General features: G+C 52.4%; 1 protein-coding gene across 1 annotated transcript in view; it reads left to right on the top strand.

The window, feature by feature from the left end:
• Positions 1-23188, top strand: part of POLE (polymerase (DNA directed), epsilon, catalytic subunit) — a gene marked incomplete at its 5' end in the record, with an annotated part of 29318 nt that extends 6130 nt beyond the window's left edge. The window contains 36 exons of the mRNA XM_009696096.1: positions 95-208; positions 1144-1356; positions 2279-2386; positions 3160-3288; positions 3662-3764; positions 3859-4005; positions 4609-4754; positions 5688-5836; positions 6239-6331; positions 6602-6746; positions 7267-7424; positions 8922-9117; positions 9850-10064; positions 10350-10452; positions 10650-10730; positions 10803-10925; positions 11010-11228; positions 11555-11764; positions 13034-13177; positions 13545-13685; positions 15777-15930; positions 16018-16124; positions 17254-17430; positions 17825-18048; positions 18198-18418; positions 19039-19243; positions 19713-19886; positions 20174-20299; positions 20843-20975; positions 21088-21274; positions 21392-21523; positions 21631-21824; positions 22044-22244; positions 22530-22655; positions 22781-22870; positions 23075-23188. Of these exons, the coding sequence (XP_009694398.1) occupies positions 95-208; positions 1144-1356; positions 2279-2386; positions 3160-3288; positions 3662-3764; positions 3859-4005; positions 4609-4754; positions 5688-5836; positions 6239-6331; positions 6602-6746; positions 7267-7424; positions 8922-9117; positions 9850-10064; positions 10350-10452; positions 10650-10730; positions 10803-10925; positions 11010-11228; positions 11555-11764; positions 13034-13177; positions 13545-13685; positions 15777-15930; positions 16018-16124; positions 17254-17430; positions 17825-18048; positions 18198-18418; positions 19039-19243; positions 19713-19886; positions 20174-20299; positions 20843-20975; positions 21088-21274; positions 21392-21523; positions 21631-21824; positions 22044-22244; positions 22530-22655; positions 22781-22870; positions 23075-23188 (5502 nt within the window). The remainder of the gene's footprint in view (positions 1-94; positions 209-1143; positions 1357-2278; positions 2387-3159; positions 3289-3661; positions 3765-3858; positions 4006-4608; positions 4755-5687; positions 5837-6238; positions 6332-6601; positions 6747-7266; positions 7425-8921; positions 9118-9849; positions 10065-10349; positions 10453-10649; positions 10731-10802; positions 10926-11009; positions 11229-11554; positions 11765-13033; positions 13178-13544; positions 13686-15776; positions 15931-16017; positions 16125-17253; positions 17431-17824; positions 18049-18197; positions 18419-19038; positions 19244-19712; positions 19887-20173; positions 20300-20842; positions 20976-21087; positions 21275-21391; positions 21524-21630; positions 21825-22043; positions 22245-22529; positions 22656-22780; positions 22871-23074) is intronic.
• Positions 23189-23400: the final 212 nt, after the last annotated feature.

Consider the following 23400-nt stretch of genomic DNA (forward strand, 5'->3'; position numbering starts at 1 on the left):
GCGTGTCCAGCAGGAAGCAAAGAAAGATTGTTGTCATTGAGCTGCTCTGTCACATGTGATTGGGATTAATTTGCCTCTTACCTTTCTCCAACAGACCCTGGCCACCTATTCAGTGTCTGACGCAGTTGCTACCTATTACATGTATATGAAGTACGTGCATCCTTTCATTTTTGCCTTGTGCACCATCATTCCCATGGAGCCTGATGAGGTGGGTGTGCTCTGGAAGTGATGATTTCTTTGCTGGGTGAAGAGCCATGTCTCCCACACTGCAGGGATGCTCTGGCCACGGACCTGATTCCCACTGCCCGGGCTCTTTCTCATCTGTGTCGGGGAGGGAGGGTGGATTTGGAGGCTACTCCTTTCTCTCCACAGCCCTGGGGTGTTTTGAGAGAGGTGCCTAAGAACAAGAGACCTGAGGTTCGGTAGTACAGGGCCAGAGCAGGAAAGTATAACTGATGCTCTATACTCAGCCAAGTTCACTTGCAGTTGTGGTCATGCAAAGCTGGGTCTCCTGATGGCTGTTGTCAGCTACAGAGAGGATAATTAGGAAGCTGTCTGTGCTAAGCATGTAGGAAATGTCCCTCTGTCCCCACCTAGTTTAGCTTACAAAGGTGCTTGACAGTGGAATAGTGTCAGGAGGTGATGGCAGCAGAGGTCTGGAGGTCTTTGCACTGTCCGTAGCCTGCTCTCCTCCCGGCCAACATGAAGGAGTCAGTGTTGGTTTCTCACTTGCTCCCATCATCCCTGCTGTGGGCGGCAGCACTGCCCGCTGCACGGTCGCACGTGTGTCTGTCACCAGCTGAAGCTGTCCCACTCGCTGATGTGGCTCTAAGGCCAGTCTGGTCTCAGCAGCGCTGGTACAGCACTTCTTGATGAATCACAGGATGATCTGGGTTGGGAGGGACCTTTAAAAATCACCTAGTCTAACCCCCCCTGCCATGGGCAGGGACATCTTTCACTGGATCAGGTTGCTCAAAGCGCCATCCAGCCTGGCCTTGAACACTTCCAGGGATGGGGCAGCCACAGCTTCTCTGGGCAACCTGTTCTGCTGTCTCACCACCCTCACAGTAGAATTTCTCCCTTGTATCTAATCTAAATCTACTTTATTTGAGTTTAAAACCAGATTTGATGTCTCTCCTGCAGGTGTTAAGAAAAGGATCTGGGACACTGTGTGAGGCACTGCTGATGGTTCAGGCCTATCATGCCAACATCATCTTCCCCAACAAGCAGGAGCAGGAATTCAACAAACTTACGGAAGATGGCCACGTGCTGGACTCGGAGACGTACGTGGGAGGCCACGTGGAAGCACTGGAATCTGGGGTCTTCCGCAGTGACATCCCCTGCCGCTTCAAAATGGTAAGGGGCCACACAGCCAAGCCCTGTCCTTGCAGAGTGCGGTGGTGAGGAATAACCCTCCACTGGTGTTAATGTCTCCTGTGTGTTCCTGCTGGGCTTGGACAGTACCTGTCGTACTTCAGGAAACCTTGAGCACCTGAAGCTGCATGGGGCTGGGCTGGGAAGGGATGGGAGGAGGCCTACAAAAGTGGCATTTGTGCTTCTCTGGGAAGGCAAGTGTCATATGTGTCACATGCTGGAAGCAGGCCAGACCTTGTTGACAGCAAGGGAGAGTGGTGAATTGGGGTTTTGGGTTTGGTTTTGAGCCAGTGGTTCTTGGAAGATATGCCTCTGTCCCCTTGGGGTCCTGACCTCCCTCTGTCCTTCTCGCACCCAAACTAAGCTTCTTCTGAACCTTCCTGGGCATCTTTCACTTGTTTCTGGTTCACACTGCTATCTCCATCACCTCCCCCTTGCCCTGCTTCACATCTGTGTTGTGCTCATGGACTCTTAAGTTTTCAGAGGTGGTTTTACTCTCTACCGTGTGATGCATCACACTTAGTGTGGGACATTGTGATGGATATCATCTAGTGAATGATCATGGGGAAGAACCCGCTGGGTGTATAAAAGTATCTGGAGTAAGCCTGAATCTTCGGACCCTTGCACCAGCTGGCATGCAACCATAAGAGGTGCTGCACTACCAAACACAAATGCTGCCAGCTGCTCGTTAGCTGCCCTTGTATCTTCCCTTCACTGCTTTTTTATTTTGGCTTGGTGTCAGTGGTCTAGACTCTGCCTGTGCCTCAATACGCTGCCCTATGCTGCAGGGCCGTGCTTAGAGCTCCCCAAGTCAGGCAGGGACACGGGCAGCAGGGCAGGAGCTGCCAGCCTGCAGCTGGGGACAGCTGCCCATGATCTCAGTGCCATCCCCACGCCCATGCAGAATCCTGCTGCCTTCGACTTCCTGGTGCAGCACGTGGAGAAGACGCTGCGGCATGCTATCGAGGAGGAGGAGGGTTTGCCATTGGATGAAGTCATCAACTTCCAGGAGGTACGTTGCCCATGGCATGGCTGGGCTTGGCAGAGAGCACTGAGCTGTCAGGCTGGGGCTGCAGCTTTAAAGTGTCTGTTTAGGTTCATTTTATGCTCTACAGAGAGAGACCAAGAAACCCATCTATGGGCACCTGTAGAGTAGGTGGATTTAAGGGATGTTATAAGCAGCCACCACATCCAGCCAGGACCCCCCTGCCCAGCTGCTGGAGCCCAGCCCAGCAATCTGCGGTCTCTGCCCTGGCTGAGGGACATGGTTCCTGGTTTCCCCTTTGCAGGTTTGACGAGGAGCAAAGCTCTGAGAGAGCTGGGAAGGGATTTAGTGAGAAAACAGACCCCTCAGATATCCCAAATACTCATGTTCCTCTCGTTTTCCGCTTCTTATAGACTACAAAGTGCAGGTCACCCATCTCCAAAGCTGAGCCTGGAGTTTCTTAGAGGGCATCTTCAGTTAGTGACTGGGGACTTCTGGTCTTTGCTATTCTTTTCATTAACCCATTTGCACTGAAAAGGTCCTTGATTGAGTAACCTTTAGGAAGTATCTGCTCTCACCTTCCATGTACCCCTACAGATAAACCCTACCTTGGAGGTCCAAAACAAAACCTAAAGTACCCGTGGTTGAGGAATCTCTGATGTTGCTCCTTTGGTCCTTCAAATTCTTCCCCAGAGTCAGTTGCAGGTGTCCCTGTGCAAGAGTAAAGGACCAAACTCAACAAGTATTTGACTCACTAACTCCTTCCTGTCTGAGTTTCACTTCTTTTTGTCTTGCCACAGGTTTGTGATGAAATCAAGGCCAAACTGAATTCCCTGAAGGATGTTCCGAACAGAATTGAGTGTCCCCTTATCTACCATCTAGACGTGGGGGCCATGTACCCCAACATCATTCTGACCAACAGGTTGCAGGTGGGTAACATCAACCTCGTCTCTCCTAATTTGTCTTTCAGATGACCTTGGTGGTCCCTCTGATTAGGTCCCCTTAACAGAAAGGGCTGAACTTTCTGCTGCGGGCAGGGGGATCAGATAAGGCTGGGTGTGAAATTCAGTCAAGCTGCCATGGATGCCAGGTCTGCAGAGGTTGAACTACAACTTTAGCTAGGACTCTTCCCAAAAAAACAGCTATTTTTGTGGGTTTTGTGTTCCTGAAAAGAGAACTCACTGAGTACCATCTCTGACGTTAACACCTATGCTCTTCTGCCACCCAGTGCCTGTTCTGGCATGAGTCATCATTTGGAGAGTTGTTCCCTCTAACACCTGTGTGTCTCTTACTTGTGTCCAGCCCTCAGCCATCGTGGATGAGGCTACATGTGCTGCCTGTGACTTCAACAAGCCGGGTGCCAACTGTCAGCGCCGGATGACTTGGCAGTGGAGAGGAGAGTTCAGTAAGTACAGTAAGGACCGTGCAGTCCAACCCACAGAGATGGAGATGAATTCCTGCTTCTCCCCTGGGAAACCAATAGCTGACTTCCTCTGCAGTGCCTGCCAGCCGCAGTGAGTATCACCGCATCCAGCAGCAGCTAGAGTCGGAGAAGTTCCCTCCCCTGTCCCCTGAGGGAGCACCCCGTGCCTTCCATGAGCTCTCCCAGGAAGAACAGGCCAAGTATGAGAAAAAGCGTCTGGCAGGTAAAAAAAAAAAATAAATCAATGTCACGATCTGGAGCGCACCATTAATTACCTCTCTTATAGCTGTGGGGCTAGTTCAGACTGGGTCTGGTCTCAGGCCATGCTTTGGCAGACCTTCTCCAGGATACCAGCAGGCTCCTGTGTGCTTTCCAAAGAGAAGCCAGGCAGCGGTGCCTGTGTCAGTGTTTCTCCTTTTGTCTGTTGAGAGCCATGGATTTGAGCTGAAACATGAGCAGCTCCATTTTTTGGAAGGCTGCAAATTAAAGCATGTTAGTGAAAGGGAAAAACAACGTTATCCTATCATCCGGAGTGATGCTGTTCAGCAGAACTATCCAGCTGGCTCGGGGCAGAGCCTGGGTTTGTGGATGGGCCATACGTGCATCACGATGAGTTTATTTCCCCTGCCTGTACCAGCATCTCCATAACGAGATGCTGCTTCTCTCTATGCAGGTACCTTCCTTCCCCTCCCTTTGCAGTAGGACTGTCTCCCTGCTCACCCACACCTGATGCTTAGATGTCTCCCTGTCCGTACTCTGCCCATCCCTCTGTCCATAGCGGGCAACCTACTGCTGAGAAGCTCCCTCTGCTGCTTCCCTTGACTAGATTACTGCCGCAAGGCATACAAGAAGATCCACGTCACCAAAGTGGAGGAACGAGTCACCACCATCTGCCAGCGAGAGAATTCTTTCTATGTGGACACAGTGCGAGCTTTCAGGGACCGCCGCTATGAGTTCAAGGGGCTGCACAAGGTACTGAGCTCAACTTTTGGTTTAACTTGTCTTGCCAAGGCTTGGGACCTCTCTCTCACTGAAAACTTGAGCCCTAAAGGATTGCTCTATTCAGCCTTTTTATTCAAGGAGGGTGCGGTAGAGCTCCTGACAGCTGTGGCTGCTTACTGCCAAATCTTCAACGGCTGCTGTCATGGCATTTACTGCCTCTGCGGTGCTGTTGGAAACAAAGCTGAATCTCCAGTTTTTACTGGGTTTAGCAAATCCTCAGCTAGTCTCTGTTCTGGTATATCTGATCTGGCCAGGTTCAGTCTGGGGCATTCTTCCTACATGCAGAAAAGAGACAAGCTGAGAAGCAAGGTCTAGACCTCGGGTTAAGGAATGATTGATTCCAGGAGGACGTTCTAGTTCTCTGCTGGTTGAGGTTTGTGCTAGAGGAGACCAGGGCATGTTATTCTTGAAGTGTCTTGAAGGCAATGACGAGGCCCTGGGACTCTGCCTCTGGCAGAGTAATTAACGAGCCATTTGCTTTGCGGTTACTCCCAGCTGCCTCTTCTGCCATGAATCACGGAGCTGACCAAGAGGCTTTTTCTACAGAGGCAGGTCTGCTGTTTAGCATCACCGATCACTGCAGGCAACGTATTTGGTTCTTGCCTGCACAGATGTGGTGGAACACAGCTGATGCAGGCGGACAGTGCTGCTGGCTGGTTGAATTGTGATCGTCACCGTCAGAGTTATAGTTGGTGCTGCAGGTCCCTCCTACAGTGTGGCAAAGTGACTCTGGCCAAGTCCTGCTCTGCTGCAAAAGAGACAGGAATGTTTAGCTTATGCTACTGATCTTTGGCAAAGATACAATTCTAGAGTTGTAATGCTGTACTCGGGCTGAAGGGGAACAAGTTGGATACCACCAGTAGTGATGTGTGAGATCGTTCCGACTCTGCCTGTGGCTTGCAGGTGTGGAAGAAAAAACTGTCTGCAGCGGTGGAGACAGGAGATGCCTCTGAAGTGAAGCGCTGCAAGAACATGGAAATCCTGTATGACTCCCTGCAGCTGGCCCACAAGTGCATCCTCAACTCTTTCTATGGCTATGTCATGCGGAAAGGGTGAGTCCCCATGCTGGGCAATGCTGGGGTCCTCCGGAGAGGACTCTTGGAAACCGGGGTTATCCTAGGGAGGCTGTCACTTGCTTCATCTGGTTCTGAAGCACCAGGATGAAGGTGGGTGCTGCCTGTAACACTCTCCTCTTGCTTCTACCAATGACTTCTCATCCTGGAGATTCCTGCCAGACATTAAGTATTGGGCATAAGTGACAGCAATCTTGTCTGTTAGTGGGTTTCTAGCTTTTCTGAAGCATCATAACTAGGGCAAGGAGAACAATCTACCATAGGCCAGTGTTGATGTGTTTCTTGCCCTTCTTCCTCTGGAAGTCCTACTGCCCTTTCCATAGCATAGTTGGTTTGAGAGCAAGTGCTTCATGCTCTTCGCTTTGACTCCTCTGGTTACAGAGCTCGCTGGTACTCCATGGAAATGGCTGGCATTGTCTGCTTCACAGGAGCAAATATCATCACACAGGCCAGGGAACTGATCGAGCAGATTGGGTGAGTATGTGCTGAGCTGGGGAAGAAAGGTCCATCTGCATCTGGGACAGATGTGGGAGCACGTTAAACATCTGAGCTTTCAGCATTTAATGTTGAAGATTCAGATTTCTGACAGTGCTGTGGTTATGCTGTTGTATTATGAGGGTCTGCTTTGCAGAAGGGACCGGAGAGTTGATGCAACAGGCTGCCTCTGCCTTTATGGGGAACACAGAGCTGATGCTAACCTATCATTCACTCTCCTTCTGACAATGACCTTTATTCCTTCTTTAGGAGACCTCTTGAACTGGACACCGATGGGATTTGGTGTGTCCTCCCCAACAGCTTCCCAGAGAACTTTGTCATCAAGTCAACCAATGCCAAGAAGCCGAAGGTGACAATCTCCTACCCAGGTGCCATGCTGAACATCCTGGTGAAGGTGAGTCTTGTACCCACCCAGGCCAGCTCTGCAGTCTGGGAAAAAGGAGGTGGAGAACTGACAGACAAAGGAGGGCCTTTCTTCCATCTCTGCTCCCCATGTAGCAAGTGGGACATTGGGGCTGATAGCCCTGCTTGCTGCACAGCTGCTCTCCGCCCTGGAGAGCATCTGAGCGGAAGGAGAGGCTCTGGTATCCCTGCAGCAGCGAGACTGGTGTGTAAGAGGACAGGGTTGGTGCATGCTCACCTGTGCTGGCTGGGAGTCCAGACTAGAGCAAGGTCCAAACCCATCCTCTGCTTGCTTCAGCTTCTGTAAGACAAAACAATGTAATTTTAGGGTCTAAAGCATTTTTTTTCTCAACAGCCGGGTTAGATGTTTTGACTTTTGAGTCCTGAATTGTACTGTAGCTTTCAGAGGGGTGCTCAGTGATCCCTTTGGGCAGGATGTGCCCGAAGGGGATCTTCTGATGTAACCAGCCTGGCTGTTGAGTGAAGCTGTTCTCCTGGGGCTGTGCCTGTAGGAAGGCTTCACGAATGATCAGTACCAGGAACTGCAGGACCCAGCCTCTCTCACCTATGTCACACGTTCAGAGAACAGCATCTTTTTTGAAGTGGATGGACCATACCTGGCCATGATCCTCCCAGCTTCCAAGGAGGAAGGCAAGAAGCTGAAGAAAAGGTGAGATTTCAAAACTTGAAATATTATTGTTTCCCCCGAGTAACAGATTGAGAGTCTCTTTCCCTCTGTGTATGTGGGGCATGTTGGTCCTTCCCCCTGGAGCTGACGGCATGCTTGATTTGCTGGCTTTAAATGGCAAGTTCCTTACACCAGATCATCTTTGAATCCAGCTATGCACTTGCCTCTGGTGCTGTTACAGTTTATGAACATACTATGGCAATAAATTTTAGAAAATAATAGCAAAACAACATTTCTCCAACTTGATGACCAGACATGATCTCCCTGTTTGGCCCTGAGGTGTGCAGGACTTTGACTTTCCTTCTGAGGACTTCTAATACTGCTTATATTCAACCTAATCTGTTTAAACTCACCAGTTCCTGCCTTCCCATCTCTCAGGAGTTCACAGACCTCCTGTAATGCTTCTCATAGATGTTTCCCCTTCCGTCTCCATCTGGAAGAAGGAACAGGTCCTGCCATTATTGTCACATTATAGGATAGTTGTACTCAAACTTCACTAATTTCTCTGCAACTTCCTAAATAGGAACATGAACTAGAACAGTAGCAACCACTAGCTACAGGGGTGCCCACAGACCTGGGTCTGGCTCCAAGAAATGCTGTCACTGCCCTCCAGCACCCTCTGTCCTTACAGCTCTCTGCATCTTTGTGCTTAATGCCCCACTGGACGAGCTCCAGCATCCACAGTCTCCTGTCGGTGCCTTTCTGCACTGACACGGGAGTCAAGGTGATGCCAAGCGCTGAGCAGGCTCTGCTTGTAGGACTCTTATCTCAGGGCCTCTTGATTTCTTGTAGTTTGGGGATGTTAGCAAGTGCATTTATTTCTTGGTCACTCTCCAACCGAAATGGCCTGGAGGTGGCTGGCAGGCACCATTGTCAGTGGAGGAAGAGAAAGCTGTGCCCACAGGAATGTGGTCAGGTGGGAGAAGGGCTGGCCAAGTGATGTAGGTGTGGGTATCCCCTCTCTTCTCTTAACTGCTGTTCCCATAAGGTTTTTCTTAAGACATACAAATAATGGGCAGGGCTGTGAAATGCAAAAAAAGTGCAAGAAAAAAGGAGAGAGGGAGGAGTGCTCCTACAGTCATATCATGGCTGCATCAAGTTTCCTCTGAACCCCTTTGCCAGCATCTGAGCTGACAAAGTTTACTCTCTGAGCCCCTTCCTAATGTCTTCCTCCATTTCCCCACCCGAGCTCTCACTTCCCACCCTTTACTTGGATGCAATTAAGATAATTCTCCCAATCGGTATAGATGAGCCAGGGCATGAGCTGACATGCTTTTGCAGACCAAGTTGAAATGGTTGGTACAGTAGCCATAGATATTCCGAGATCATTCTAGGGTTGAGCACCGTGGCTCTGCTGAACGTGCCGGATGGCAGCATGGTGGCGTGGGGAGAAGCACCCTGGCAGGAAGGACACCAGCAGGATCCTGGAGGACATGTCCCTTGGTGCAGGCCAGGTTTTGCCCACATTGTGTCTGCTAGGTACGCAGTATTCAACGAGGATGGGTCCCTGGCCGAGCTGAAGGGATTTGAGGTGAAGCGACGGGGAGAGCTGCAGTTGGTGAAGATATTCCAGTCTTCTGTATTTGAAGCCTTTCTGAAAGGCAGCACCCTGGAGGAGGTCTATGCTTCCGTGGCCAAGGTGGCCGATTACTGGCTGGATGTGCTCTACAGCAAGGTAAGTGCAGCTCAGCACGTCTGTGCTCCCAAGGTGGAGCTGGAGAAGAAATGTCAGAGCTGGCTGGACACTGTGGGGAGGGTGGACTTCACTTGCACAGAGTAGGTGGTCCGCTGTGGCTCTGATCATCACTTCCATCATATTTCTGCTGCTTTGGTGCTCTAGGGCTGTTGTTTAGTGTCTTTCAGTGCAAGGGCTCTTCATTCAGCTGAGACTGTGGGTGAGTAGTGTCCTTCTCCAGTCATCTCCTTCATGGAGCTGGTCTGGTGGCCCTCATCCCCCAAGGGCATTGGCTAAGGGGATTTGATGAGGCAGAGAATGACAGAGCCACTTGCCTGCAGAGTGTTTTATGAGGAGCACAGAGATATCAGATAAACAATAACTGGTGAGAGCAGAGAAAACCCAAGAAATTGGGGGGTGAGAGGGACTGAGAGCCTGGTTGGGTCCTTCTGTTTTGCAGTGACCTTGTACAACAAGTTCTTGGTGAGCCCAGCTATTTTGTGTGAGCAACACAAAGCAGTGCTGCCACAGCCCAGCCACAGCATAAACTGATGCGAGCCTCAAACCCCAGCTCTCCGTTTTCAATAAGTCACGTTGGCAGCTGCAATAGGGAGCAACTCCCAGGCTCCCTGTAAAGAGCCACACCAACTGGGTGTGTGCTCCCTGTATCTGATGGTAGCAAGGTTTGATCATTAGGTTTGTGCTAGCTTTGGGGTTTTTCCTCCCTTTCAGGCTGCCAACATGCCTGATTCAGAGCTGTTTGAGCTGATCTCGGAGAACCGGTCCATGTCACGCAAGCTGGAGGACTACGGGGAGCAGAAGTCAACCTCCATCAGCACTGCCAAGCGCCTGGCAGAGTTCCTGGGGGACCAGATGGTGAAGGATGCAGGGCTGAGCTGCCGGTTCATCATTTCCAAGAAACCAGAAGGGTCTCCGGTCACTGAGAGGTAACCCCATCTTGAGGGGCCAGGGCTTTTTGACAGTGTGGGGGCAGCCAAGAGGGTAAGTGCAGGGTAGCAGGAGGTGAGCAAGCTGGTTTGATGTGGCCAAGTTATCACCTGTGTGCTGACTCAGACTATGAGCCAGACTAGCGATGGGTAATGCCATACAACTGCTGCGTGGTGACCTCGCAGGGGTGGGAGGAGAAGCCTGGAGGGTCTCTGCAGGCTGGGATCATGTGCTGCTTGGAACTTGCTCTGGGTGGGTAGTAAGTGCTTCCTTGCCTTCCCCAGGGCCATCCCCCTCGCCATCTTCCAAGCTGAGCCCAGCGTGTGCAAACACTACCTCCGAAAATGGCTGAAGAGCCCCTCACTGCAGGACTTCAACATCCGCGGGGTGAGTGGGGCATCCTTGTGGATCGCCCCAGCTCCAGGATAAGAGCTTATCCCTTTGGAGGCACGACCTGGGCAGCGGCCGCTTGCACTTGCAAAGCAGGATGCTGGGGGCAGATGTCCTGGGGAGATGCTTCATCCTGTGTCTGATGGTCTTCTGGTTAGCTTTCTTCGCTACCTACTGCTCTGTCCTTTTCACAGATCCTGGACTGGGACTACTACATCGAGAGACTGGGCAGCACCATCCAGAAAATCATCACCATTCCCGCAGCCCTGCAGCAAGTATGGAGTGGTGAGGGGGCAGGAGGAGGGCTTTGGTCAGGGGACTCGGTGTGATTTGAAGATGCTCTCCAGGTAAAGAATCCAGTGCCACGGGTCCGGCACCCAGACTGGCTCCACAAGAAACTCCTGGAGAAGAATGATGTGTACAAACAGAAAAAAATCAATGAGCTCTTCACTTCGGAAGGCAAGAGACAGGTAAAGAGGGTGAAGGAAAGGTGCTGGCTGTGCTGGTGGGGCTCTTCTGCAACCCATGTCCTCCTGCTGTCCTTGCTCCCTCAGGTCCTTGCTAATCAGCCCCTGGAGGGGACGCCCACCTCACAGATTGGTGACATAGAGGACTTTGGGGCTGCCAAGACCCTTCAGCGACCGGTCCCCATTGCAAATAAGCGGAAACGAGTCCCTGCAGCAGAGGAGAGCCAACAGATGTCCCAGTACCTGGAGCTATCCCAGTCCTGGCGAGAGATCCTAGGTCCACCTCCGCCCCTGGGCACCACCAAGGTAGGTGAAGCAGACTGGGTAGGAGATGCTCCAGGGCTGTGCTTGTCCACCCAAGCAGCTTGGGTGCTACCAGGAACGAGCTGTGGGTCTCCTGAAACCCTCTGCATGCCCATTGCTCAGGGCTACAAGGAGACATACAAGCAGGAGATAGAAAAATATAACTATTGATGGAGAAAAGAGGGGTGGTGGTGGCAGCTTCACAGCTGGGGCAGGAACGTGATGTGGGGCTGGGGGATGGAGGGCTTGCCTGTATGGTGTGGTGTTGAGGGGCTGGGAAGCCTGTGCTCGTTTCTGGCTCGACTCATGCACGCTCTCACCCCACTCAGGAAGAGCTTCTGGTCTGGCTGCGCTACCACCAGAAGAAGTGGGAGCTGCAGGCTCGGCAGCGGCGGGAGCGACAGAAGAGGCGGCGTCTGGAGGACGGTGGGGTGACAGCAGGTGGAGGAGTGGTCCGCGATGCCCTCTGCAAAGGGCTGAGCAGCTACCTGCGCAGGACAGCACGCAGCATCCTAGACTTGCCCTGGCAGATCGTGCAGGTACCAGGGAGGGGACCTGCTGCAGAGGGCAGCGCGGGGTATATGCCTCACACTTACACTACCTGTGGTCAAACGGTGAAGTTCAGGGACCGCTGACCCCATCACCACTCTGGTATATTAACCCTGGGGAGACCAGGAGGGGCTGCAAAGCCTAAGGCTCATGCAGGTCTGTATGGAAACAGGAGCCCACATGGTCATTCTTGATGGTGAATCTGTGACATGCATGTAGATCTGTCAGTGGGGCAGCTCCAGTTCAGCCCATAGGCAGCACTGTGCAGTAGTCACAGCACCACAAAAACACTAGTTGAGGTTGGAGGCAGCTCTGGGATCCATCTAATCCAAAGCCCTGCTCAAGCAGGGCCACCCAGAGCCAGTGGCCCAGGACAGTGTCCAGATGGCTTTTGAGTACGTCCAAGGTGGGAGACTCCACAACTTTGCTGGGCAACCTGGGCTAGGGCTCGATCACCCTCACAGCAAAAAAGTGTTTTCTGATGTTGAGAGGGAGCCTCCTGTGTTCCAGTTTGTGCCCGTGGCCTCTGGTTCTGCCACTGGGCACCACTGGGAAGACCCAGGCTCCATCCTTTCTGGACTTCCCTTCAGACATTTATATACATTGATGAGATCCCCCTGAGCTTCCTCTGCTCCAGGCTGGACAGTCCCAGGTCTCCCAGCTTTTCCTCATGAAAAATGCTCCAGTCCCTTCTTCGTCCTTGTGGCCCGTTGTTGGACTCTCTCCAGTATGTCCAGGTGTGTCCTGTACTGAGGAGACCAGCACTGGGCACAGTATTCCTGTGATGGACACAGGATTCCAGTGATGCCTGGAAGCAGCCAACATACAAAAGCAGAGGTGGGGTGGTGCCATCCAGGCATTTTCACAAATCCTCGTTATGCATGACCATCTGAGCCCAGCCCCTCGTCACCCACTTCATCTTCCAGAAAGGCCTTTAGAGCTGCAGGCAGCCCTTGTGCAAGCACAAGCTTGAGATGGGATGGCTGGTCCAGGACATCAGAGTGACTTGGCTGACATCAAGGGCCAGCTTGAGTTGGTTTCCCAGCCTTAGCCAGAGAGTTTCTTTCATGGTGCCCTGGGACAGTAGCAGGACGTGGGGACTCCAGCGCTGAGAGCAATGACTCTTTAAGCCCTCTGCTCTCTTTGTGGCCACCAGCTGGCCATATAGATCCACAAAGTCATCTACAGCTTAGACGTAAGCACTGATGAGGTGGTGATTCTCCCTGCTAATGCTAACTCTGTACCCCTATGTCCTGCAGATCGCTGAGACCAGTCAGCCTGGGCTGTTCAGGCTGTGGGCAGTGATTGGGAGCGACCTGCACTGCATCAAGCTGAGCATTCCGCGGGTCTTCTATGTCAACCAGCGTGTCCCGAAGCCGGAGGAGGGAGCAGCCTACAGGAAGGTGAGGACCTGCCCCTTCTGGAAGGGGAAACAACCACTTCCATTGAGATAAGGTGCTTCACCTCCAGTGCAAGCAGATATTACAAGTATCTGCCTTGCAAGGCCTCACTCTCCCACTCCATGGATGTGCCTCATCCAATCCCCAGTCCCTCTGCTAATCCCAGCCTGCCCAAAAAGCAGGTTTTCTGTTACGGGAATTTGTAACGTGCATGAGCATAAATCACTGATTTCTGTAAAAGAAAGGGGAGCACTAGGAGCTGGGCTGGCTCAAACCCCAGCTCCTTGCAGCCCTTAGAAGTGCCCAAGCTCCTGGCAGTGGTGCTGCGTGGTGTGATGTGCCCCACTAAGGGAGTTCCTTGTCTCACCAGGTGAACAGGATCCTGCCCCGCTCAAACTTAGTTTACAACCTGTATGAATACTCCGTCCCTGAAGACGTGTACCAAGAACACATTAATGAAATCAATGCAGACCTCTCTGCTCCAGACATCGAGGGAGTGTATGAGACACAGGTAACTCCTCCGTGTGCTCATTTTTAAGGATTGCTGAGCGGTACCTCATTAGTCTGAGTGCCAGTGGCACAGGAAAACACCTGGAACTTAAAAATTCAACAACTTGGTGAGACACCAAAAATCAAAGACCCTGCAACAGCAGAGTACTGAGGAATATACCCACGTTGTGGTATGGGCACAGGTGCTGAGTATCAGCACATGGTTTAAGGCATGTCAGGGAAAGGGGGTTCAGTTTATTTGGAGTTAGGAAACTTTGGGGAAAGAACGCATTTAAGCAGAAAGGGTGTTCTTCCTGTAAACCAAACCAGAACCAGCATGCTGGTGTTTGAACCAGAAAAGATAAGGGGCGTTTAGAGTAAAGATGGGGGAAAACCCAACACATGGAGTCGTATATAGGTCTGGGTCCTCAGCTCTCTAAAACGGGGTTATAAAAACTTTATAAAGAAGAATAGGATACAACTTGAAAGTTTGGGAAGAGCAAGAACAACCTAAACGAAGTTCAGTACAAAGCAATCAAGCCAAAATTAAATTTACCAGTGCTATTAATGCTGAAAGCCTGAAAATTAAGACGGGAAACTGGGATGGCTGCTTCTAATGAGGACACTGGTTTGTTCAGCAGCTCAAAACCTGGTGACAGGAATTTAATCAAGAAGACATTGTAGTTTCAGGACCTGACCTATATGGAAGTGGCAGAGTAGGTTGCACCATTGTAAGAGTGGAGCTATATGTTAAAGAAAGCATAAAAGGAAGTGAATTTGCTACTGAAATGCAATGTAGCATTATTATGGATCAAAAGTCTTTGACTAAGTTGCCTAACTAAACTCTTAGTTTAGTAAGAAGTGCCCAAAACTTATTTCAAATTATTCTGCCAAAGTGAATAGCATGTACACAAATTCATCATATCTGTAGGAGATCTTCTGGTAGCAAACCTGAGTCCTCTCTGCTATCATAGTGTTTAATAAGTGGGACTAGGTAAAATCAAGAAGCAGCTAGCTAAGAGGAAATCAAAATTAGCAACTGAAGTAAAACAAAGGGCATGGAGATGTTTTAAAGATATAAAAGGAAGTGAGATGATCAAGGGGTTGCAGCACCTGTCGTGCAAGGGGAGGCTGAGTGAGCTGGGACTGTTCAGCCTGGAGAAGAGGCTCAGGGGACCTTCTCGGTGGGAGGAGTAAAGGAGAGGAGCCAGGCTTTTCTCAGTGGTGCCCGGGGAGAGAACGGGAGGCAGCAGGCACAAACTGAAACATGGGAAATTCTGTGTAAACATCAGAAAAAACTTCTGCAAGGGTGGTCGAGTGGCTTGCCCAGATGGTTGTGGAGTTTCTGTCCTCAGAGATACAGACAACCCATCTGGACATAGTCCTGGGCAAGGAAAGATCTGTCTTGATCTTTAAACGTCTGCAATGCAATTCTGAGTACAGTCTCCAAAAAATGTAGCAGGACTAACACAAGAGAATGGCAAGGAGGATGCAAGGGAGGGAACAGCTTCCTTGCAGGGATAGGACATAGGGACATGGGAAAGCTTTGGCTTGCTAAAGAGATCTGAGAATGGGATGTACTAGGGGTCTATAAAATCAAAATTGGCACAAGGGAAGCATGATTAGGCAAGGAATGTTTATTGTTTCTCACTGTTTTGGGACTAGGTCCCACAGCAAGTCATTCAGGAGGAGTCTTCCACAGTGGTGGATTTTATAGCTGTAGGGTTAATAAAACAGGGCGAACCAGTGATGGATCTCCCACCATGCCAATTATCTGGTGGTTCAGATGAAGCCTTTGTCTCAAGGGAGTGCCAAACCACAAGCTGCAGAGCTGCAAGATTGCTCAGATATTGCTCCATATATCCTCCAAAGTACCTGCTGCTGCCCTTGATGGTGGGATCTGAGGCTAGATAGGAACACATGTGAATTAAGAATTAAGACACTTGTTCTGTATCTCCAGCATCAGCAAGGGTGATAATACCAAACTCATGCTGGAGGCACCTCAGGTGTGTCCTACCTGTAGTTTTTAAGCTGGGTTGTTCTAGGTCTGAAACCCCTGAGAGGAGCTTAGTAGCGGAACGTTGTTCCACCACATCTCTCCCCATCCTTACAGGTGCCACTCCTCCTCCGTGCCCTGATCCACCTGGGATGCGTGTGCATGGTCAGCAGGCAGCTTGTCAGGCACCTGGCGGGGCGAGAGGCCGAAACCTTTGACATCGAGCACCTGGAGATGCGCTCACTGGCTCAGTTCACTTACCTGGAGCCAGGTAAGGCACTCTGGGAGAGGGGCTCATGGGGGACCCAGGACCTGGTGCCCATGGGTACCATTGATGCTCTGTGCTCTTTGTCCCTAGGAAGTATTCGCCACATCTACCTCTACCACAGCTCCCAGGGCAGCAAGGCACTCTTGGGCCTCTTCATCCCCTCGCAGCGCAAAGCTGCCGTCTTTGTGCTGGACAAGGTAGGGTGGAAATTATGAGGCTGGGAGGTTGGGGGTACTGGTGGCTGAAAAGCTGGATGAGAGCTGGCAATGTGCATTCGCAGCCCAGAAAGCGAACCATATCCTGGGCTGCATCAAAAGCAGCATGGCCAGGAGGTCGAGGGAGGGGATGCTCCACCTCTACTCCGCTCTGGTGAGACCCCTCCTGCAGTACTGCCTTCAGCTCTGGGGCCCTCAGCACAAGGACATGGACCTGTTGGAGCAAGTCTAGAGGAGGGTCACAAAAATGTTGAGGGAGGAGCACCTCTCCTATGAAGAAAGGCTGAGAGGGTTGTGGGTTTTCAGTCTAGAGAAGAGAAGGCTTTGGAGAGACCTTGTTGCAGCCTTTGGCTACTTAAAGGGGGCTTAAAAGAAAGATGGGGACAAACTTTTTAACATTTGCAGAAGGGCATTTACAGTAGGACAAGGGGTAATGGTTTTAAACTAAAAGAGGGTAGATTCAGACTAGATATAATCATAGAATTATAGAATGATTTTGGTTGGAAGGGACCTTAAAGACCATCTGGTTTCAACCCCCTTGCCATGGGCAAGGAAACCCTCCAGGTAGATCAGGTTGCTCAGGGCCTTCACGATTCAAGTTTCAAATATCCCCAGGGATGGGGCATCCACAGCTTCTCTGGGCAACCTGTTGCAGTGCCTCACCACCCTCACGGTGAAGAATATCTTCCTTATATCTAATCTAAATCTACCCTCTTCCAGTTTAAAGCCATTACGCCTTGTATAAGGAAGAAATGTTTTATGATGAGGGTAGTGAAACACTGGAACAGGTTGCCCAGAGAGGTGGTAGATGCTCCATCCCTGTAAATATTAAAGGTTGGGTCAGATGGTGCTCTGAGCAACTTGATCTAGTTGAAGATGTCCCTGCTTATTGCAGGGGGGTTGGACTAGATGAACTTCAAAGGTCCCTTCCAACCCAAACCATTCTATGATGGGAGTCAGGCAGCAGGAAGTTTCTCCTTGCATCACGCATCCCTGCCACATTTTGGCAGGGCTTAGTGGAAGGCATCTTGTGATGCGCGGAGGGGAGAGCCCCCCATGCAGCCTGAGGTCCCTTTCCCCCAAGCTCTGACGTGGTCCCCCTTGGGTGCAGGTACGCAGCAACCAGATGCCAAATCTCACCACCCTCTTCTCGGCGGAGCGTAGTGCACTGCTGGAAAAGGTGGGCGAAGAGCTACTGCCCCCAGACAAGCACGCCTTCGAAGTACGTGCTGAGACAGACCCCAAGGCTATCTACAGAGCCATCCAGCGGCTGCTGCAGGGCTACAAGGTGAGATGAAGGTGCGAAGAAGAAGCCCTCAGGACCTTGTCCATGCAGGCATGTGGGAAGAGGAGGATGCTGTGGAAGGCATTGCTGCACCAGTTACAACAGTGTCTGCATGTAGCTGCTAGCCTGAAGGTCAAGGGTAGAAGTGGGTGTTGCTCAAGGGCTTTCTCTTGCTTGGGGTGGCTTGCCAAGGGCAGCATCAGCAGCAAGGCCACCTCAGTATCTCCCCCCATCCCTGTGCTCAGCTGGAGAGCTGGTTGCATGGAGGTGTGTGCTTCAGGAGTGCTGGGATGTGCTGTCCCCACTGTGGGGAGTTGCTGCGGGAATGGGGCATCTGGCAAAAAAAAGCACTTGCTGGAGAGGTGCACCAGGACATGTCCTCTGCTCCTTCACACAGGATGAGCGCCGAGGCCCCACACTGGTTGCTGTGCAGTCTAACTGGGACATGAAACAGCTGGCAAGTGGGATACCCATCATCGAGGAGTTCCCCTTGGTCCCTATCCGGCTGATAGATGACATCAACTACTTGGTCCTGGACTGGCAGCGCCATGCTGCCCGCCGCATGATCCGCCACTACCTCAACCTGGACACCTGCCTCTCCCAGGCTTTTGAGATGAGCAGGTGCCTGGGGTGGCCACATTCCCCTGGGGCTGCCATGGCCTTGATGGGACCACAGGAGGCTGTCCCGTCCCTTGAGGGGACATGCAGGGGTCTCTGTCTTCTCTGCAGATGTGCTCACCCCAACGACCGTTCACCTCTCTCTGCCCCAGGTACTACCACATCCCCATTGGGAACCTCCCCGATGACATCTCCACCTTCGGCTCTGACCTGTTCTTCTCGCGCCACCTCCGTCGTCACAACCACTTGCTGTGGCTCTCGCCCACAGTCCGCCCAGACTTGGGGGGTAAGGAGGCTGATGACAACCGCCTGGTCATGGAGTTTGATGAGAGAGCCTCTGTGGAGATAAACAACCCCGGCTGCTACTCTACAGGTGAGGAGCGAGTAGGGTGATAGTGCTGACCAGGGGAAAAGCCGGATCCTGCTCTGCAAGCCCTGTAGAGGGATGGATGCAGTCTCCAGAGAGTCTGTGTTGACAGTAGTCACCAGCAGCTTTGGTGTTTCAGCAGTGATCTGGGCAAGGTACATGCAGGGGTCATGTCCTGGGGCAGGAAGGTTTCACCAGCAATGTGTCCAGGCATCCTAGTGCAGATTCTTTTGCAATTCATGGCCGCTGACAGCAGCACTCGGAAGACTACCTGCAGTGTGTCAGCCCAAGGATAGACTAGCTCAACTCGTCATCCCTGGTGACACTAGGAGAGGTCTTTCTCAGAGGCAGAAGCAGCTTCAGTGGTAGTCCTTTCTTCTGAGCTCCTCTGCTGCAGCTTCTAGAAAAAAATGGTGGTCCTCAGAGGGTTAGTAGGTCCAAGTCTTGTTGGAAGACAAGTGCTGGTCGAGACAGTCACGCCTGTGAAAGCATCTCCCCACTTGGTGCAGCAACATCTATAGATCACCCTTATAACTGTGAAATGCACTTCTGGCGGAGGGGCAGGAAGGATGCCCTTGTTGGCCCTCTGCCCTGCCTGCCTGCTGAGAGGTTGTGTTTGCTGTTAGTGTGTCTGGAGCTGGACATCCAGAGCCTGGCTGTAAACACGGTCTTGCAGTCCCACCACATAAATGATATGGAAGGAGGCTCCAGCATGAGCATCAGCTTTGACATGATTCAGCAGGCGTCCCTAGAAGACATGGTGACAGGGAACCAAGCTGCCAACATCCCGGCCAGCTATGACGAAACTGCCCTCTGCTCCAACACTTTCAGGTATGACTCTAGGAACCAGCAGGATGTCGAGCATCTGATCTCCATCTCCAGGTCCCCTTGGGGGTCCTGCCTCTCATTCCCTCCTGGCTTTAGCCTTTCCCAGACTTGTGCCAGCAATGGGGCTTGTGGGGTGCTCTAAATATTAATTTAGGTCTTGAGGGCAGGGCAGGCATCTTCTCCAACAGACTTTTGAAGATCTTGGGCTCAGAACTGCCTGGTGGCTCAGCCAGCACATGCATGGGGATATTGGTGAAGACTTTGCCCTTTGCTGTTTCTCCTTTCTTTGTGCTCCGCCAGGTTATAGAGGCACATATTTACCATGTGGCTCATGTGCTGAGGGCTCATGTCTCTGCTCTGGCAGAGTTCCCGCTCTGAATCCTCCAGTGTATCTAAAAGCATGTCCCTGTTTGGAAGGGGGAAGGGGTTGCTCATGGCTGGTGAGGTAATGCTGGTCTCTGCTCCCTGGCAGGATCCTGAAGAGCATGGTGGTGAGCTGGGTGAAGGAGATCACACACTATCACAACATCTACGCAGACAACCAGGTCATTCACTTTTACCGCTGGCTCCGCTCTCCTTCCTCCCTGCTCTATGACCCGGCACTGCACCGCACACTCCACAACATGATGAAGAAGCTTTTCCTGCAGTAAGTGAGACCTGGACTGTGCCAGGCTGGTGAACAGGGAAGGGACAGGCGTGGCATTAGTGACCAGGATGCTGTCAGCACCCATAGTCACTCTTCTCTGCCGCAGCCTCCAGAGAGGTGGGCAGGAGGTTGGACCTCCCATATGGTTCGGGTGAGTCCCTTGCGTGGTATTGCCAACATGCTTGATTCCTGACTCTGCTGGATCAGCACATCCTCCACGTGTCGCATCTGCTCCTCAGGCTTTGCTTTCCTGCCCACTGACTCCTGCTTCTGTGCCCTGTCTGCAGGCTGGTAGCTGAGTTCAAGCGTCTGGGCTCCTCGGTGGTTTATGCTAACTTCAATCGGATCATTCTGTGCACCAAGAAGCGGCGCATCGAGGATGCCATCAGCTACATGGAGTACATCATCAACAGGTGGGGTACGCTTTCCAAGCCAGGCCTGGAGATCAGGCTCCCAGATGGTGGAGCCAAGGCAGGGCTCAGGGCCAGGAAGGAGGATGCTGATTTTTTTTGCCTTTTGACAGGCCTCAGCACTGAATTTCTTTCTTTTTTTTTTTTTTTTGGCAAAGCTATTGAAGGGACAAGGCTTCCCAGTTCTTTTGCTGTCATGCCTGGAGTAGGGATCTGTCCCTTAGCTGTTCTCTATAGGTAATATTCCAAGAATACTCATAGGATTCAATCCAGAAGAGACCTTCAGGAGAACTTGAGGTGCCCAGCACCTCATCGCCTGACTAGTTGTCAGCATCCCAGCCATGGTACAGGCACCTCGACACAAGAATAGGGAGCCAAGAGTCCTCAGGCATGGCTTCCCCTGGGGTACCTGCCGGTGGCTGGGTGGGAGAGGGGAACCCCTTCTCTCCTTGCCAGCACCGGCTCCTCCCCACGGTGTCCCATGGAGAAGGCTGTGAACTAGGGACGATGCCCATGCTGTGGCTGACTGCAGTCTCTTCTCTCCAGCATCCACTCCAAGGAGATCTTCCACTCTCTGACCATCTCCTTCTCCCGTTGCTGGGAGTTCCTGCTCTGGATGGATCCAGCAAATTATGGAGGTATCAAGGGGAAAGTGGATTCTCGCATCCACTACAGGGAGGTAAGAGACAGAAAGTGCTCAGTCCCCCAGGAGCAGGATGCTGGGGGTTGAGCTGAGTAGGGAGGTGTTGGCTGGGCACAAGGAACCACTGCGATATCGCTGACTTCTTCAGAAGGACACCAGCAAGAGGGAAGTGTTGGAGGAGGAGGACAGCAAGGAAGAGGAGGAGGCAGTGGGGGAAGAAGAGGAGGAAGAAGGGGAGCCAAACGTGGAGGAGCTGCTGGAGAACAGCTGGAACATCGCGCAGTTCCTGCCCCAGGCCGCCTCCTGCCAGAGCTACTTCCTGATGATTGTGTCGGGTGAGCTGTCCCAGGGAGGGGACGAGGTCGCTTGTGCCTCCCTGGTGCCAGGGAGAGCCTGCAGTGGGGCAGCTGCCGGCGTGGGCTGTTGCTGTAGCCTTGCCCGTGTTTCCCCAGCCTACATTGTGGCCGTGTACCACAGCATGAAGGAGGAGCTGCGGCGCAATGCCCCCGGGAGCACCCCCATCAAGAGGAGGAGCACCAGCCAGGTGTCCCAGGAGGCACTGGGGGAGATGGGGGCCATGCCTGGTGAGTGCCGAGCCATGAGGCAGCCCTGGTGCAGGAGGAGAGCCACCCACCTTGCTGTCCCCATATGCCACCATACAGCTCAAGTGCTCTCTGCTCCATCTCCCTAGGCATGATCACCTTCTCGCAGGATTACGTGGCCAATGAGCTCACCCAGAGCTTTTTCACTATCACTCAGAAGATCCAGAAGAAGATGGCTGGTTCTCGTAATGCCACTGAGCCTTCAGACATGTTCCCGGTACTGCCTGGCTCCTACTTGCCACTCAACAACCCAGCTCTGGAGTTCATCAAATATGTTTGCAAGGTCAGCAGCATGGGCCAGGTCCCTTTTCTGAAGGTTTGTGATCAGGGCTCAAATTCTGGTCCTTGTCCAGGGCTCAGATTTGCCACAGGTTTCCTCCAGGAGTGATCTACAACCAGTTTGTCTTGCCCTGCATGCATATGAGGTCACAAGGATATGAGCTGTCCTGGTGAGGATACTCTCTCCTCTGCTGGTAGGCTCACCTGCCTGTTATTCTTGTAGGTCCTCTCCCTGGATGCCAACATAACTAACCAGGTGAACAAACTGCGCCGGGACCTGCTGCGCCTCATCGAGGTGGGCGAGTTCTCAGAAGAAGCCCAGTTTCGGGACCCTTGCCGCTCCTACGTGCTCCCTGAAGTCATCTGCAGGAACTGCAACTTCTGCAGGGACCTGGACCTGTGCAAGGACCCTGCTCTCTCCCAGGTGCAGCCTCTTTCCTGGGAACACCAGAGGCCCCACCATGGCAATGCTGGAGGCTGGTCAATCACGACCCATCTTCTCTCTCAACTGCTTTGCTTTGCAGCTCTGCTTGCTGCTGGTGATCAACCTCACTTAAACACCATTTTCTGTTCACCTCCTTTTCTAGCTGCTTGTGACAGGTCTGAGCATCCCTTGGCTTTGGCTGATGCTCTGTCATCTCCAGAAACTGGTTACACCATCCCAGTGCTTGGGACTCTTGGTGCTCACCTCCCTCCTCTTTGTCCCTAGGATGGTTCAGTGCTGCCCAGCTGGATCTGCTCCAACTGCCAGGCACAGTATGACTCGAATGCCATCGAAACAGTGCTGGTAGAAGCCCTGCAGAAAAAGCTGATGGCCTTCATGCTGCAGGACCTGGTGAGTATGGGACTCCCCAGCTCTGCCAATCCCCCTGACTGGCTGAGGCTGGACATATTTACTCTGCCCCTGGCAGAAGGGCTTGGCCTCATCTTCTGGCCCACCTAAAACTCCTTGGCCTCCAGGTGTGCAAGAAGTGTCACGGCGTGAAGGAGACGCACATGCCCATCTACTGCAGCTGTGCTGGAGACTTCGCCCTCACCATCTCCCCCCAGGTACGCCTGCACCCTCCTGCCTATCCCAGACCCATGCCAGCAGCTCCTAGAGGGACAGCACAAGGAGCCCTGTGGTACCCTGTTCCTCCTCTGCCTCTTCTATAACTGCTTGTCCCCTGCGACCTGCTGTGCAGCCCTCTACCCCTCCAGCCCTGCCTGGGGCTGCTGGGCAGCCTCCTTCCCTCCCTGCTCCCTTCTCCCCAGACCTTCATGGACCACATCAGCATCTTCCAGAACATTGCCCAGCACTACAGCATGGCCTACCTGCTGGAAACCATCGAGTGGCTGCTGCGCACCAATCCCCAGCTCCAGCAATGAGGTGATGGGCTGCTCCTCCTGCCTGCACTGTGCTGGTCTGGGTACCAGGGCCATGCTCTCACATCCACAGGAGAGCAGTCGTGGACCCCCTTGGCCATGTGCTGGACCCCAGGGAAGCTGTGCACCCTTCCTGCAGCGAGGGAGGGAAGGCAGGACCTGTACCAGGGACTGGGCTGTCCTGCTCTCAGCTGGGCACCAGGGCCTGGAGCTGT

The sequence above is a fragment of the Cariama cristata genome, unplaced genomic scaffold, assembly GCF_000690535.1.
Source record: "Cariama cristata isolate BGI_N322 unplaced genomic scaffold, ASM69053v1 scaffold18402, whole genome shotgun sequence".
In the NCBI taxonomy this organism is placed as follows: Eukaryota; Metazoa; Chordata; class Aves; order Cariamiformes; family Cariamidae; genus Cariama; species Cariama cristata.